The sequence below is a fragment of the Folsomia candida genome, unplaced genomic scaffold (genome assembly GCF_002217175.1).
Source record: "Folsomia candida strain VU population unplaced genomic scaffold, ASM221717v1 Fcan01_Sc004, whole genome shotgun sequence".
Taxonomy (NCBI): Eukaryota; Metazoa; Arthropoda; class Collembola; order Entomobryomorpha; family Isotomidae; genus Folsomia; species Folsomia candida.
Genome location: NW_019091196.1, coordinates 9,557,400 through 9,573,907, shown reverse-complemented (window position 1 = coordinate 9,573,907; position 16,508 = coordinate 9,557,400). Strand labels below are relative to the sequence as shown.

Here is a 16,508-nt window from a genome sequence, read left to right as displayed (position 1 = left end):
GACCATTCTGCAAAAAATGTCCAAAAGTGGCTTCGAACGAATTTTGCTGCCTTTTTTTCATCCCAAGAACGGTCCTCAGCATCTGCAGACCTTAGTGCTCTAAATTATTACCGGTGGTCAAAATTATAGATACAAGTATGTTCTAAATCTCACATAAGCGTGGATGGCCTGAAGTCATCCTAACGAAAGTGTAGAGCACTTATCTCGTAAAAACGGCGCGTGCCGCGAGCGAGCAGTTTCGGTCACGAGTTATGTCTTGCATACAAGCCTCTGGACGAAATCTTGAAAACTGAGTTATGATTTCCAAACAATATTAGTGCCTTGTTCATCCATAAAAATTTGTAGCAAATAGCTCTAATACTTTTTGATTTATCACCAGAAATGCATGTACGGGCACTTATGGTCCGAGTATGTATATACAATTCAGCCTGATTCTGGTTAAATATTATTTAAGGCTGCATGTTTTTATTATACTTACTCTAATTCTATCTGACATTGCATTCTATAATACTATTTAAGTAACAAAATTTTATTTTTTATATATTTCGTATAACTATGCAAGGTTGTGTGAAAGTGCTAAATATCTAGCACTTTTAATTGGATTACACGGAAGTTTTAGTGGAAAGCGAGGAAAAGTTAGGCTCTATTTGTCAATATTACGAATGCTATCTGCAATTCATTATCAAGACATGCGTAGAAAAAGACGAAAAAATTACCGCAAAGATTTCTTAAATTCTTAAATGCGAACAAATATGCATGCATGCTTATGTATATAATTTTGCGGATTTAGTTTATTATTTGATTATTTTTAAACCGTTTTGGACAAGTCATTTGTCTAAAGTATATGCTAATTTAAGATTAACTTGATTCTGGAGGTTGTTGATTAGTGGTTGGAATTGGATTGTCAGTTCTTGGAGGAGAGTCGTCATCACCAAAACAAATGGAAGTATACTCAGGACTATTTTTATAAATGGAAGGTGGCGGAGATGGCGAATTAGAGCCGGGTGGTTCAGATGGATGATGATGATTATGCTGATAAGACATCGGAATTGGAATGGTTGGCGTGGCCGACGTAACAAGATGTAATTCAGGCTGTGCTGGCTGAGGGTCTGGATTGTGTGACTGTAAAAATACTGGCAATTCAGCACTTTGTGGCGGGGGGATCATAAGGCTGGCATTTTCATGTGGTGGTTTGGGACTGCTGGCACGTTGTTGAGGGGGCTGATTATGAGTCTGTTGTTTTGTAGGGTGGACTACAGTAAACATTTCAGCTCTAAGATTGGGCAGGAACGAATCGATTTTCTCCCATGTTAAAACCCATAATTTGGTGTAGCCCTCCGGTGTGTGAAATACCCCAGCAGTGTCCATCACAAGTAGAAGATTTTTCAAACTTTCGGGAATTGCCTCGGTAAGGAGTTCACTCTTTTTATCACAATTTAAATATTTTTCCATATAAGAAAGAATATCCATCCATAGGGAGGGGAAATTCTCGAGACCCAGGAGTGGGGTCAAATGTTGAAGAAAAACTTTACAGAGTAAAGTTGCAGCACGCATTCCTGAAATTTATTAGAATCTTCATGTTAATTAATAAAATCATTAATTAATTATTTTATTCAAAATGTAACGTACGAGTCTCCTCCATTCCTTGAGGATCCATTGGATTTAATGGTTCCAGAAGTCGAGACATTAACGGGAACAAGACTTCGCTGAAACAGGAGCACCATTCGGCTGGAGAGAGCTGTTGAAGGTCGTGAACCAATAGGGCTCGTTGTAAGTAGGCAATTGCTGTGGTTCGAATCTGTTTCCGGCTGTCGGCACAAAGAGTGGCGATGGTTTGCAAGAGAGGTTTCCAACTAAGGGTCCAAATTGATTCAGTGGTGGAGAAAATGTTTTCCTTCTGCCACCATTGGAAGATTTGGGATGCTCGTGTGTGTAAGGTGTGAAGGAGGTCCAGTAGCTATTGTAGAGATAAAAATGCAAATTCAAAATTTGTATCAATTTCAAGGATAAGATGATAATACTACCTGAATTGATACGTGTTGACTAGCGGCTGCTTGATCCGCTTCCGGGTCGCTTTCGTAGTCACCATCATATGCATTATTTCCATGTGACGAGGGGAATGATTTACTTCTTGGAAGACTATCGCTTCCTCCAGATGACTGCTTCTTTCCACGTTTCATTTTCCGAGTTACATTTCCATCCACCATGGTTCGTGACTTGCTTCCAATAATTTTTAGGGTGCCTCTAATGAAATTTAAATTTTTAAATTAAAAGTAGCAAGCACACAATAATATAAATTCTCAGTTATACATAGGATACACATATACAAGGATAAGCTTGGTATACGTATAAGCTTAAGGCAAATGCACGAGGCAAACTGATAGCACTTTCTCTTCTTCATTTTGCCACAATGTAACCTTCGGAAATGTCAAGGTACCCCGCTTTCACTGTTTTCCCACTTCATACAAACTCCTTCATCTTCTCTCAAATACTCTCAATCACATTGTCGGAGTTTCTGAATTTTTCTCTCCACATAAAAATATAAACTTAGTTAGTTTCACAGTCAGTTTTAATTATGGATCAATTCGTGATTCGGCTAAGCGCCACCCCCTCGACCTCAACTACTACTGCCTGTACCAGCAGCACCGTTGACTCTCCTCCTCCCTCGCCAGCAGAACAACCCCCCGTGAAGAAAGCAAAACCTTCCGTCAAGGTCACCCCACCACAACGGGAAACTTCGGTTGATTGGAGAAGCAGGGTCATTTTGAGTGATGACGATGAGGTTGGATTTCTCAACTCGCAGGAAGAGTTTGAGAATTTGTATAGCGAGGGTAATGGTTGTCCTCATCCTCTTCTGATTATGCAATTCCTCAAATTAATATATATAAATAATTTAACTTGTAGGTCCACCCACCCCCTCCTCATCCGCTATTTTGCCCACACCGAGCCGACACACCCAATCTACCCTCTTCACAGTACGAAAACAAATTTTTAACCACCTCCAGGAGAAATATCCCTTGATTGAGTTCACCTTCGAGACTTTCGAGTCAACTGCCGAGTACAAGGATCTCATGGAATTATGGAATAAACATTTCAAAAAGTTTGAGAAGAGTGACCCATGGAAAGCGGCGTCTCCACCCAGTGTAACGTTTTTTCACGAAAATCAACCAGTGGGAGTGAAGTATGTTGGGGGGAGATTGTTTTATAAAGTCAAGAAGGAGGGAGAGAAATTTGGATGGAACGCCTCATTTTCCAAATGCAGGGTGGAAAATTGTGATGAGAAGACTCATGTAGGTCATTATTTTGTCATTATTTTGTTGAAATCATCTCTAATTATAAAATTATAATATTTATAGTTGGACGGACATTGCTACAAGCACAACACAGTGAAAAGGGAGATTTTGATGATTAGGGACGTGGCCAATTTGGACAAGGTGAACATGACCTTCGTTCAGCCGGCACTGAGGAAGGAACAGTTCACTGATCTCCGATTAAATTTATGTCTACGAGGAGCGCAGTACGCCGATTTCGCAATCGGCCAATACCTCGCCAAATTTCCTACTGCGTGGTTTGTAATAGAGAAATGTTGGGAATATGTCTCCGAGGAAAGCACGAGGAAGTTTCAAAGTTTAGGGGTATGTGATATTTCTGAAAAATTCCTCAATTCAATTATCAAATAAATATAACATTTTGTTCCCCCCCAGATTCTAATGTCTCTCATGGTGTCATTTCACAACTCTGTCGCTACAAAACCAGCAGAGCAGATCAAGTTCATAAATTGTGACATCTCCACAAAGTCTGGAAACTTGGATGAAGTGAATAAAACATTGGCATTAAACAACATGGGTTTCGAAATTAGGGATGACAACAACTCCCTTAATTTCGCAAATTCACCTCATCTTCCCACAAATTTCAAGAAAAAGCTCCCGTACGTGTATGTGGGGGGTAATAAAGAGGGTGGTTATCGATTCGGGGAAAATCATGCAGAGAAGTGTATGTTTGTTATGAAAGGATCCAGTAGTCACCAACGCGCAAAATCCACCACCATGGCGGGGATCGACCCCGAGAACAGGCACAATGTGTTTCAAGCCGACCCCACCACGTTCACAGCAGAAGAGAGTTTGAAAAAGTCGCTGGAGGTGGAGACGTTAGGCCACAAGGGGGTTCTCGTCGCTAATATGTTGGGAATGAAGACAGTAGGTGGTCACGATGTTTACACTTTAGCTGAAAAATTCACCCATTTTGATCATGACTGGGATGAGGATATTTTTAAAGATTTTATTGTTATGATGACGGGTAAAAAGATTGTTGTAAAGAAAGATAAGCTCAAAACTGTTCCGAAAGAAGTGGATTTTATGGTTCCGATATTTAAGACGGTAGGGGTTGGGGAGAAGAAGCGACAGGTTTTAGATACCGATAAGATGAAAAAGGAGGGTGTTCAGAAGAAGGTTTACGAGAAACTTGTTATTAATTGGACTTAAGAGCACTTGTTAAACTATTTGATGTTAAACTATTATATTAATAAATGAATTTGTTGGTGGATGTTATCTGAATTGAATTTTAGATTTGTTTTTGATGATTCAATTATTTGGCTTAATAAGAGAGATGTACATAAAGTTAATTTTTCAATTGAATAAAATTTTACTTACCTTCCGAGGCAAGCGTCTACAAAACTTTTAATAGCAGCGACACAAATTGTAAAATTATCTGGTGTGATGTGAGCAGCATCTCTAACGAGGAAACTTAGAGTTTCACAACTCTTCATCAACGCTTTTGGATCTGGAGTGAAATTAATTTGTTGTCGCTCTTGAACCAGAGTTTTGGCAACTTTTGATGGCGATGAGGATGGCGGTGTGACTAAAGGCGTGTCCTCGGGGGTTTGAGAGTGAGTCAATAGGATCCAACTTTGCGCTGGAGAAACGCCCGAAAGTCGGTGCTCATTTGAAGCGGTGGACCTTATTTCAAGCTCGGAGTCAGACGTGTATCCTGCAACGAAATGGATGAGTCAAATCTATATTATCTTTGCTCCAATTGATAAATGAATTGATTATACCTCTATCCGATCCTGAGCTATACTCTGTCGACAGTGGAATCGCGATAGGATCTTGGGATTGTGAATGTTGAAGTCCTGATCCCCCTAAGGATTTTAACGTGGAGTTGTTTATGGCTGAATCAGAACCAGAGGGTTGTAGTTGTGGTTGAGAAGGAGGAGCAACATCGACTGAAACAGCGGTCAGAGGTCCAGATGGAACTTTCCCAGCTCCAACGTATTCCAATAGAGCAAATATAATTGTCCAATCCTCCGTCGTGTGAATGTTTGCAGCTGTAGAACAAGAATACCAACGTATTTATAAAATTCCACGTAACCAACAAAGCCAAATTTCCCACCTGTCGTTTTTAGAATTTCATGAAGTCCAAATGAAATTTGTTGACTTAGATGAATAATGGATGATGGTCGCAAGTAGAGGAGGATTTTCAAGCTTTGGAGGACCTGAAAATGGATAACAATAATAACAATCGTACAATTAGTGTTATTTTCATCCAATAATTAATACTAAGTAAGTACTACTCACAATTCCACAAATGTCCTCTTTTCGCATCAACCTCAATGCCAATCTGAGCAGTCCTACAGTCGACCTCTCCAATAAATATTGCATGTCACACGTTGCCGACGCCACAATCATGGAAAATAAGTGTTCCCTTAAAACAAGCAACGATCAGTAGTGTAATACAAGCTTGGGATGGATTTGAAATAAAACGAACTAACCTTAACGGATCCCAAAAGACCATGACACGATCACGATTCTGAATGCAGATTTTTATTAAAACTTCTAATACAAAGACGACAGAATCCTCATCATAGTCCTTCCTGCGACTCAAATTATTTTCAGGGACGGGGCTGGCATAAATTAAATTCTTGATGAGTTCATTTAACGAGTCCAAGGGAAGAAACTTTGACTCTGATAACAAGAGTTCTGGATGGCATTCACGGATCAGGGTAACCGTTTTCTTTTTTACTTCTTCCTCATCTAGGTTGGACTTGCTTCCTGGCGAGTTGTCTGACGTGCTCAGAGCAATGTATGAATAAAGGCTGGAAAATAGACCAGTTTCTGGTCTGGGTGTCACCGTCTGCGTATTCCGGACGAGACTAACACGTCCACTAGGTTCTGTAAAATCTTCCGCATCCGTCAACATTTTAGGCAGAGTTTGCATCTTAAATAGCGAGACGAGACAATCGATAAAATTTTTCCACCCTTCTCGTAATATTCCTCCGTGACGATGAACAAGCTGGAATACGGTGTGGGACGCATTCTGCGCCTTTATATTCGACCCTAGGTCGGGATTTCCACTAATTAGTGTCGTAAACTTGCAGAGGGAGATGACCAGATTGTCGAACACGTCTGACATTCCGTAGTGAGCTGAGATGGTAGCACATTTACGAAATCCTGTAATGGTCTTGTTCACAATGGCAGCGTCGGTAGTTTTGTCGAAGATGAATGACAACGCAGCAACGATCGGGCCCCAGGATAAACTGAATAGGTCGTGATCGTAAAGACCTTCGTCCGTTTTGGGGCAGAGAAATTTACTCCTCGAGGTGGACCCTCGTCGAAGAAGCATTTTCCATAAATAGTTTTCCTTCAGGACTCCCGTATGTTCTGAATTATAGTTAAAAATACTCTTCGTGAAATAAATGTCTATTACGAAGTTATCGATTTATAATAATTTTGTATGGACTTACCAGCAGGCATAACAATTTCGTCCGACTTGATAGCATTGTAGATCTGATTTAACATCTCGGGATCGAATTCTTGTCCACCATTGACCCCTTTTAAATTCTTTTTGAACTGTTCCCACGTCATACACTGAGCTTTCACGTTCGTATTGTGCTGATCCACATTCAACATGATAACAGCGTAGCTGAGAGTGTACGCGGCATCAACGTTTACGAATGGGTTATCATTTGCGCAAGTCCAAACTTCGGCGAAATTTTCTAATATGTTGGAAATTAGGGGAGATTCGCCAGGCAAGCGGAACGTTTCGAGAAATAGTCGCAGTGCTTCATCAATCCGGGTTCCTTTAAAATCAAAGGCTTTGACGAATTCCCGAAGAATGTCGCCTCGTTTTAAGGCCGAAATGTAGTCACCGATAGTCTTCTTGTCGAGGAGGGGATTATCACGAAGGAATTGGGCTACTTCGGCAGGATCGAGAGGGGTGGAGAGAATTCCGTTCGTTTGAAGAAATGCTATTCCTTTGCTAGCATTCTGATTAAATTGATCACTTCCTGAAATACCACAAATAGTTTGAAGTTAATAATTTTCCAACACACATCCATTTACGCATCATTGTTAAAGAATTATTTCCTTACCCGTGTGATATAATTTCTTTTTATGTCTGATCGCCATCAACTGCTCATGGGTTGGAAGTTGTCCAGACTCGTCAGATTTCTCCAACTTGACTTCACCTGGCTCATAGTCGTGATAAAATACTGATGAGTTTGACTCATCTGATGAGGAAGATGACGACGTATTGACCCCACTACTCGTCGAATTCAGTCGAGTCGTACAATGTGACTCGATACCATCCAAAATTGATGCGAGGCCTTCAAGGCAGAGGAGATGGATGGAATTGATTCCCGTTTGCATGGGGAATGCATTCTTGGACAGGAGTTTAGTCAAGTCCTCAAATAAATTGGAACAAAATAGGTCACAATCGTAGTTCAAGTATAATTCTGTCACGAAAGTGGGTAGCTTCCACAACTGGGTTAAATAATCCAAGGCAAGCTCTCTCTGTTCATACATCCACCTACTTTGTTGGTTTTGGTTAATATTTATTGGGTTCTGTTGTCCATCTCCGATAATTTCCATCAAGCGGGTGATAAAGACTTCGAGTTGGTATTTCATGTCCATTCTCATGCTGTCGAAAATGATGAACAGAATTCTTAACACGGTAAGGAGGATGATGGACCCGTTGTTATTGGGAGAATTATAGGAAAGTAGAGCGATCAAGTTTTTGACGAGTTCATTCTTAAAAATGGCTTGAAGTGGTGGGTGCATCGCGATGGCTTCCATGTCTGATTCTACGGCGATAAGGAGTAGTTTTAGTCCAAGGTGGATCATTGTTTCAGAATTTTGCTTTTCGTGCGGATTAATCAAGCTGACCAGAAAACGGACCAGTTCTCTCACGCAAGGGATTCCGTATGGTGTGTTCATTTGTTTTAATAGTGGTTCTTCACCAGTGTCAGCACCATGATGTTGTTGGGAATTATCTGCTTCAACCTCTTCGATTTTCTCGAGTGACTTGTCGGATGCTGTGGTGAATCGGATACCTCGTTTGTTTTTAAATTCTACCACGTTTGGATTCATGTTTCTATTGTTGGAGTCTTGAGTGGGGGTGGGGTGCACAATGTTAATGACGGGAATTTGGCTAGTAGTAGTACTTGGAACTGGCGGTTCAGGAGTGTGGATATCACTACTGGAATTTTGTAAACTGGCATTATTTCCTTCAGAGGGAGTGATGGTTTCGACTTGTTCAATGTTGTTCTCTCCACCATCTGAGAATTGAAAATAGCAATTATCGTTCGTATAATGAAATTAGTAAAATAATTTAATCATGTATATACATACCTGCTGGCACTTGTGTGTGAACAATATTTGGTGTTTCTGAAGGCTCCGACTCTGTTGACGGGGTTGCCACGACGGGGTCAATATTCGAATCTTCCGTTTTGTTCGTTTCTTCCCTAGCTACTTCTACGGCCAATTCTAGTGTGGGGTCTAAAATCTTGGTCTTTTTACCAGTACTGACGGGGAACTCTTTCACCCTCATGAACAGCAATCGAACCATATCGTTTAACGCAGTTTCCGCCGATTTTCTCAACAACTCATTTGCGCGTTCTATAAAGCACATTCTAAAACAACTTTGCATTAACTCACAAACACTCTCGTTGGATAACAAGGCCCCCAAGGGACAGACGAATAGTCGATGCAAAACTTGGAGAATTTTCATCAGCACTATTTCATCTGAGGACGAATCAGTCGACACGAAATGGGCGTGAATCACGGCGTCAGTGATGGCTTCGGCGGCACTCGTCCCTCCATTCCCTTCGTTGACGAGGTCGTTGAGGATGAACTTCTCTATTGCAGACAAAGCCAAAGCTGTGACGGGACCGGAGGTGTCTTCAGACCTGATTATGTCTAAAAATGGGACGAGAAAGTAGTTTGCATCTTGAGAAATTTTGCTGAGGGCTGCTTTTGTGTTAATATTAAGGGATTCTTTCAAGGCTTGGAGTTGTTTGACAAGAGGAAAGTCTCCCTTCAAATCCTGTAGCACAAATTAGCAATTACTTAAAACATCACCCTGTCAAATCGGTACAAGTCAAGTAACTTACCTGTTGTGACGACCACCTCTGTTGCGGTGTCCGTCTCAGGCTGGCTGTTAACAGGGAGATTTCCCCCTTCAAAATGTACACTTGGCGATTCGACATGGTACATCTTCCCCAAAATGGGGACACTATGACTGCACCGGAAGCTGAACGGTCGTGAGAATTATTATTACTAATTCCCGACGACGAAACGGCTGTTGTTGTTGAGACTTGAGAAAGACAGGCTGGAGCAGACTCCACATTGTGTAAGGACGTCATTGTAACCAAATTAGTCCTGTTATGTGTGTTAGAATTTGTTCTTCATAAAATATGGACATCAATTTCACATCGTCCGGACCAACTCCTAAACAATATGCAACAGGCAAATGTCATGAATCAACTTTGAACCATACCCACAATTATCATTCAAGAAGTCACTAATGAATTAATAATTACTAACCTCACCTCCTTTAATTAAATAAAAATGATAAAAAAACACAAACCAGCTGGTTTTGTTCCTGACACTTTCTTTGCCCAAAAATCCACTTGAAATTGCACCTTTTCCTCGCCCCGTTGGCCACGTTTATTAGCGGACGAGTTAATCTAATACTGGGTAAATTCCCTGCCCAATTAACTAATTGCACATCCACTTTGTGCACAAATTTTATCTTTAATCTTTTTTACCTTGGCAAGTAAAGTCGAGCGAGTGGAGTGACGTGTACCAGACAGCAATATTGATCAAATGGTCAAATACCCGCACCATACCACCACCATCACCATCTAAAAATCTGCACGTTCCTTTAGTACGCGTGTTATTACACGTTCGCTTAATGAAGATCTATGGACTTTGTATGAATTCATGAGCTTTCTCCTCCAATTTCCGCAAAATGTCGGGTATTATGTAAATAAATGAAGCAATAATTACCATATTCACGTCTATGCATAATGATTTATTTATCAGAATTAAATTATTTATTAGAATTAAGTTTACTTAGTTAGTTGACGTCAAACGTTTAAATTATTTTGTATTATAGTCATTTATAATAAATCAATATTTGACGGAATGTTTGAAGTCGATTTAATGCAGGAATCCTCCAGTTTCGAAGTTTACATTGTTTTATAAAATATCAAGGCTTCATAATTATGAGACCTTCGTAAAGTCAAAGTCCTTGCTCTTTGTCATTTGATGATGTCATTTTATTACCCAGTAATTGATTGTAATCTTAAAATAATAATTGTAATATGTTCGTAAGACGGGGTTAATTTGCTGCAATATCTTGTAATTTCATTGATATATATTTCTATCCCATCATGCGTAGGTCAGTGGTCATTTGCAGCACTGTGGCGTTCTTGCTTTCCGTGGCTCTAGTTCAAGTGGAGACGGTAAGCAGGGTCAAATTAATGTTCAATTGGTGCATAAAATATTACACATTTTTAACAAATATGTACATTAAGCAGCTAAACCTTTCCGAATTCTGGGATTGGATTTCTCATCCAACAGCAGAATCTTTTTCTGCGAAAAATGTTGACAAGTTTCTCTCAGACCAGGAGAAACAACTGCTAAAAGAACAAAGGGAGCAACTTCCTCCCAAGTCGGAGGGAAATGGCCTTGAAGACGATTTAGACTACCCGGAAGAAGTCCACATATCCCGATGGAAGAGAAGTCCCCTGGATGACCACGCGGTGGAAGGGTACGAGGACGAAGTGGAACCACAGGAACGTTTCAGCCGAATGATTATGAACAAGACGGAAGGCAATACGACGCTAACGATTAAGGAACTCAACCCTGGATATTTTGAACTCAAGCATAAGTTTGAACATCCCGAATTGTATCCTAAGGGGAACACAACGGATGGAAATGCGACGGCTCCTGCTCCTCCTGCTGGTGCATAATTGTTTTAAATGTTGAAAGTTTATCGATTAAGATTTCGAAATGTTAAATATTTTTTCTATTTTTCTTTACAGCAGGCACTCCAGCACCCCCACCAGCATAATTTATCCATTTATTCGTCTGTTTTATACACATATTTCTACTTTGAAAATTATATTCGTTAATAGTGCATACATATCAGAACATTTATGCATTGTGAAATGCTCAATAATTATAATCTGCATGTTCTAAATATGTATAAATGTATAATTAATTTGCTTGATTTGATTGATTTTCGAATTGCGTTGCTTTACTTTCAATGCCTCATTTTTCCTAAAGCATGTAAAATTAAAATTGCTCGTGTAAATATTTAAACCAACGATCAGATTCAAAGCAGTTCTAATTGGACACTTTCAATTTCTTTAAAATGTACAAATCAAATTTAACGTGTTTTGAAAATATGTATGCGCGTAAGTGCTCTTTTATTGAATAGGTATTATGCCAGCGTAATTTTTATTCAGAAAAAATGACGTGAAATAGATACGCAGGTATTCGACGGAAACTATTCCTATTCAAAATTTAATTCTGGAACCGTTCTCCTGAACTTGTATCCAGTTTACTTCCGTGACTTGGCTTAAGTTACAGTCTGAAAGAAGTATTCTTAACAGAATTTCTCATTAAAGTAAGAAATTCTTATTCTCAAATCAAGACTCCTTTGATTTTTTTTCTATTTCTCTGGCTGAGGTTTTCATCTAAAGAAATATACTAATGACGACTATCTGATGATGAGATTCGAGATAAACGTAGTCTTTAGTACTTTAGTATTACACACATAATTATAAAAATCTCCTTGATCTGCTTTATTACTGCACATACAGTAAAACTTTTCTATTAGCCATTTCAATTTCAACGCTAATTTAAGTGAGCCTTCAGTTTAATTGTAACACTTGTTTCTACAAACTTCTGGAGTACTTATGCAAATTCTGATCTAACAGATTTCTATTACACGAAATTTTTCACGTAGCTGTGATATTTGCAATCTTTCATTGAACTCAATGACAATTGTGCTGTGAATAACTAAGTTCAGACTTGAAACGCAATATATTTACCATATCGCACTAAAGCTAATTTTATCTAATTATTACATGCATAACTAATTCATTGCATAATAGTATTTTCATATTTTTAGTGTTTCCCCTCATCCTACTAATAGCAATTTTGGCAACTCATCGTCTCTCACAATAATTCTTTAAATACATGCATATGTAGCCTCCCTTTATTACTGCAGTCATATTTAATTCCACTAAATAAATACCGAGATCGACATGCATGTCGCAATTAATCAATCACTTCAAACGCATTGCTAACTCATTAAAGCCTAAATTACTACATCGAGTACAAATATATTGCATAACAGTAATCCAACAATTCACGTACCTACGATAACCTAATCAGCTTTTTACTTGTGAATAAATAAATTTGAATATGTAAAAGAAAGAACTCACAAGAACGCACATATCGTGACAATAAATCGTCAGAAGGTGTAAAATATAATCAAAAGTGCTAATTCCTCGACTCGTCGACTGTGATCTGATCTCCAAGTCACAATTGTTACATCAATCCCACAACCACACCACCCAAGAAAAAAAAGTATATATTCAAAATCTTTGAAACAATAAAAATATTAACTCATACTTTTCAAATCATAATAAAGAATTGTACTTGCAAGTATGTTAAGGTTGCAGGGATGCAGGGTTAATTATTCGCTCTAATCAAGCCGACCGACCAACGACCTAGGAAGATGATTATGATGATGACACTCATATTTATGCATTTCATTCACAGAAATCTTGTCGAATTTTCATGAGAATTAAGGAAATATAATTGGAATCGTATTACAAACAAAAGCATAACATTTATACATATGCAACATCATTATGCAAATTGTGTGTGATTAAAGGCTTATTTCGCATCACTGTACAAACCATCTCAACAAAAGGATACATACAAAAACATGTGTAGTATATCCTTAATTATTTTATGGGCACAAATTATTCGATGTTTCCACCCATTGCTGCTTGAGAAAAGCCACCAAAAATAATAACGTTGACACAGATTCGAGATTCATTCAAGTCCACTTCATAAACGGAAAGCAAGTTTGTAAAGGATTTGAATTTGGTAAAGTGTAATGTTTTTTGTGGTATGCAATAAATTATTGCACTGCACTGCACAACTACTACCGGCAATTGACTTGACTTTTGTTCTCGCATGCATACAAAGTGATAAATTAAATCAATCCTTCCATTTTTCTTCAATTCACTGGTTGAATCGCCGTTTCGAATACGAAATCAATAACGCATACGTCGCGACGATATGTGCAGTCCCAACGGAGGAAAATAATTGATGTATTATTTTCTTCTTATTGAATCTCTGCCTGTTTGTCTCGTGTTTTGCATACAATTAATTAAACGCCATACATTGCATTGTCAGGTGTCATCTTTTCAGGCTCTGCTGCAGTACATTGACATCTCGCTCGGCATGACGAGAAAGATTTCAACAAGCAACTACACATATTGTCAATCAAAAAGCGAATAAGCTAAGAGAGAAGAATGAGATCGGTAAGGCACAGGTGGTTCGAATTGTTAAGCTGTTTTGCACTGGATGGATTTAGTTGAACATTCATTGTTGGTGAAAAATCAGCTAATACAATCAGCTTTGTGGTACCATGATTGTTCGACGGAGGAGAAAATGAACCCCAAAATAAACGAATTCTTCCAAGTTGGATCTTTAATTCTTGATCGTGTAGTATGTGCTGTTTGGCACGGTGTGTCATGACAAAATGGAAATTTTTAATTTCAACAGGACAAACTTACAATGGAAGAGATGTGATAATGATGATGACAATTAATGACTGTCAATTCAATTATTCAAATGCGTAATGCGGATGTTCTATGTATTTAGATGTATAAAAGTAAATGGTATGTTTACTTTGAGTTTGCACACTTGCCAGAAAAGGATGCAAAGTACTTTTGCCTTATTATCGAGAAGAAATATATTTAGTTGACACGTAACGCGTAATCCTTGTAGGTAGATGGAATTTCAAATATTGCCTTATCGAAGCCATTATTATTATGTCTTGCGCAATTAAACGAAAATTTATATCTTCGCTGACTCTGAAATTGGTGAGAACTAAATATGTATTTATATTACGGTTAAGTCAATAAAGTCGTAAAAAATGTTCCTCTTTTGGCAACCGCAAATTGTTTGGAGAGACAAATTTCAAAATTTGGTGTGCATAAATTAACACAAATAATGTCTAGATTGATTAAGGCAACTTCAATCCAAAATCTATGAAGTTTTACAATAAAATTAAGTACAAATTATGGCAGTACAAGGTTTTTAAAAACGTTATCTACTGTCCAGTCCAACTCGTAAAATTAATAAATCTAACATAAATGCAGATATGTGAAACCAATATTTCAAACATTTTCAAATTTGAGACTTGAATGTTGCAAGTTCAAAGTGTTTAATAATACGCATTCATTCTTTAGAATATTGTCATCACTTTATAGTTAACTAGCGTATAGCCCGGCCAAGGCCGGGTTCTAGAGTTCCAGTGGGGGGTGTGCCCAAAGCGAAAAATCCGTCATACTATATTTTAAATAATTCCCAGTGGAGACTTTGTCATACTACATACATACATCAGACTGAGGGTTTGCCCAAGTCATACTGCATTTTAATTAACCTGGTCACAGTAAAATTTGATTCCCCCCTGTGGGAGTAGTTGAATAGCTAATTACTTAAATTCCCGTCGCGTGGGAGTAACTGCATAGCTAACTATTTAAATTCCCACGCTTCACGCTCCCGTTAAGTTCCATAAACCCCGTTAACTTCTACAATTAACGCCAAGCTATTGACGGATTCGGATTCAGCGTCAAAAATACATTCGAATTGATATGCGACATCACGAATAAGCCAGATTTGGACACCACGGTCACGGCGAGGTCACGGGGGCCTCGCAGGTCAAAACCATTGACGGCGTTGGATTCAGCGTCAAAAATACATTCGAATTGACATGCCACTCGCTGTGGGTAGAGTTTCTCAAACTAAAATAATTAATTAATAGTGTTTATCACGATCACTTATCATGATAACCACTATTGATGAGTGATGTATGTATGTGGGGTGTACATGTTCATGTATTCATTTATTCATGCAGTGCAGTGCATGCATGCAGTGGTTGCTCCGCTTCCTTCTTTGTCTACTGTATGGGGCAATTTGCATTGCGAAGACGGACCCAGGGACCCAGGGATCATACTAACACTTTATTAGAGTAGATGACATCGGACGCATGACATTTAACAGTATATGCATATTTATAAAAGATATAAATATAATATTGTTGATGATGAGAATTGCTACATAAATATGCACGTGACCCAAAATTAAACCACCATTTGCCAATTAAGTATACCTCATGGGCCATGTAGACAGGTGAAATGTTTGTCGTAATGAAATCAAAGAAAACCCATACCTCAACAAGTAACAAAATAAAATTTATAACTCAACATTCGATTATTCTTGCAAAATAAAGCATGTTTAAAATCTTGAAATCTTGCATTTGAAAAAGTCATTAATAACTGCAACCGACTGACAGCTTTTTGGCGACTCTTCCACCAGGCCACCCATGATCTTCTTAAACCAAAACCATTCTCAAAGTCAATATATGACTCGTAAGTAACGAGTTAAAAAAATCCAATATTTGATTTCTCTCCTTAATAATGGGCGAATTTATATTAAATTGGTTTATGATGTGCAAACCTTATTAAATGTGCCAAATTGTTGTTGAATGAACTGTGGGAATAAATAATTCTTCTCCTTTTCATCTCCTAACTACTCCTTTATTACGCAATCAACTGACACGACAAGGGGGAAGCGATAAGCCGAGTGGAAGAAGAAGAACAAATGCAAATTATGTGCTACGATGAGATTTAAATTTAAAGAATTTTCTGGTATGGATGACAGTTTTTTGTGCTCAGCCATACAAACATACTTATGCTCACATTGTTTAGCTGAAGACTTGTTGGCAGACAATTGAAAATTTTGCAACACATCTCAAATTACTTGATAAATTGAATAATAAAATAAATAAAGGATGATGCGAAAGACGACCTGTTCGTCGCAAATTCTGCAATAAATGACTCCCAAAATGCATCATCTTTTCATTTTCCTGCCGGTATAAATAACAAAACAATAATAAAATGGATTCCTAATGCAGAG

General features: G+C 38.4%; 3 protein-coding genes across 6 annotated transcripts; 2 read left to right on the top strand and 1 right to left on the bottom strand.

Annotated features, from left to right (window-relative positions):
• Positions 1–443: 443 nt before the first annotated feature.
• LOC110848039 (Golgi-specific brefeldin A-resistance guanine nucleotide exchange factor 1) lies at positions 444–10,102 on the bottom strand. 3 transcript variants are annotated; one of them, XM_022095124.2, is made up of 13 exons: positions 9,819–10,102; positions 9,386–9,722; positions 8,625–9,318; positions 7,367–8,551; positions 6,740–7,282; positions 5,768–6,656; positions 5,574–5,700; positions 5,389–5,491; positions 5,054–5,323; positions 4,650–4,986; positions 2,025–2,244; positions 1,630–1,957; positions 444–1,556 (listed from the first exon to the last, which is right to left on the bottom strand). In XM_022095124.2, exons 2-13 carry the CDS (start codon positions 9,635–9,637, stop codon positions 859–861), a joined length of 5,646 nt encoding a protein of 1,881 aa, XP_021950816.1. In that variant the 5' UTR covers positions 9,638–9,722; positions 9,819–10,102; the 3' UTR covers positions 444–858. The 3 variants fall into 3 exon arrangements, with proteins under 3 accessions (XP_021950816.1, XP_021950817.1, XP_021950818.1); XM_022095125.2 differs by having other exon boundaries at positions 9,824–10,102; XM_022095126.2 differs by having other exon boundaries at positions 9,862–10,102.
• Positions 2,481–4,653, top strand: LOC110848041. The gene is made up of 4 exons (XM_022095128.2): positions 2,481–2,831; positions 2,905–3,290; positions 3,357–3,635; positions 3,705–4,653. The coding sequence occupies exons 1-4, from the start codon at positions 2,576–2,578 to the stop codon at positions 4,479–4,481; spliced, it is 1,698 nt and encodes a 565-aa protein (XP_021950820.1). The 5' UTR covers positions 2,481–2,575; the 3' UTR covers positions 4,482–4,653.
• Positions 10,103–10,362: 260 nt separating the features above from the next.
• Positions 10,363–12,390, top strand: LOC118435411. Of its 2 annotated transcripts, XM_035851436.1 has the most exons (3): positions 10,363–10,741; positions 10,817–11,243; positions 11,324–12,390. In XM_035851436.1, exons 1-3 carry the CDS (start codon positions 10,670–10,672, stop codon positions 11,350–11,352), a joined length of 528 nt encoding a protein of 175 aa, XP_035707329.1. In that variant the 5' UTR covers positions 10,363–10,669; the 3' UTR covers positions 11,353–12,390. The 2 variants fall into 2 exon arrangements, with proteins under 2 accessions (XP_035707329.1, XP_035707328.1); XM_035851435.1 differs by having other exon boundaries at positions 10,363–11,243.
• The last annotated feature ends 4,118 nt before the right edge of the window (positions 12,391–16,508 follow it).

What these genes read in the sequence shown, in the direction of transcription:
- LOC110848041 (XM_022095128.2), top strand. Translation starts at nt 2,576, where the DNA reads ATGGATCAATTCGTGATTCGGCTAAGCGCCACCCCCTCGACCTCAACT. An exon ending in ATTGTGATGAGAAGACTCAT is followed by an intron (nt 3,291 to 3,356) that starts GTAGGTCATTAT and finishes TAATATTTATAG; the next exon opens with TTGGACGGACATTGCTACAA. An exon ending in GGAAGTTTCAAAGTTTAGGG is followed by an intron (nt 3,636 to 3,704) that starts GTATGTGATATT and finishes GTTCCCCCCCAG; the next exon opens with ATTCTAATGTCTCTCATGGT.
- LOC110848039 (XM_022095124.2), bottom strand. Translation starts at nt 9,637, where the DNA reads ATGACGTCCTTACACAATGTGGAGTCTGCTCCAGCCTGTCTTTCTCAA. An exon ending in AGAGGTGGTCGTCACAACAG is followed by an intron (nt 9,319 to 9,385) that starts GTAAGTTACTTG and finishes TTTGTGCTACAG; the next exon opens with GATTTGAAGGGAGACTTTCC. An exon ending in TCAAGGAATGGAGGAGACTC is followed by an intron (nt 1,557 to 1,629) that starts GTACGTTACATT and finishes AATAAATTTCAG; the next exon opens with GAATGCGTGCTGCAACTTTA.
- LOC118435411 (XM_035851435.1), top strand. Translation starts at nt 10,670, where the DNA reads ATGCGTAGGTCAGTGGTCATTTGCAGCACTGTGGCGTTCTTGCTTTCC. An exon ending in GGCTCCTGCTCCTCCTGCTG is followed by an intron (nt 11,244 to 11,323) that starts GTGCATAATTGT and finishes TTTTCTTTACAG; the next exon opens with CAGGCACTCCAGCACCCCCA.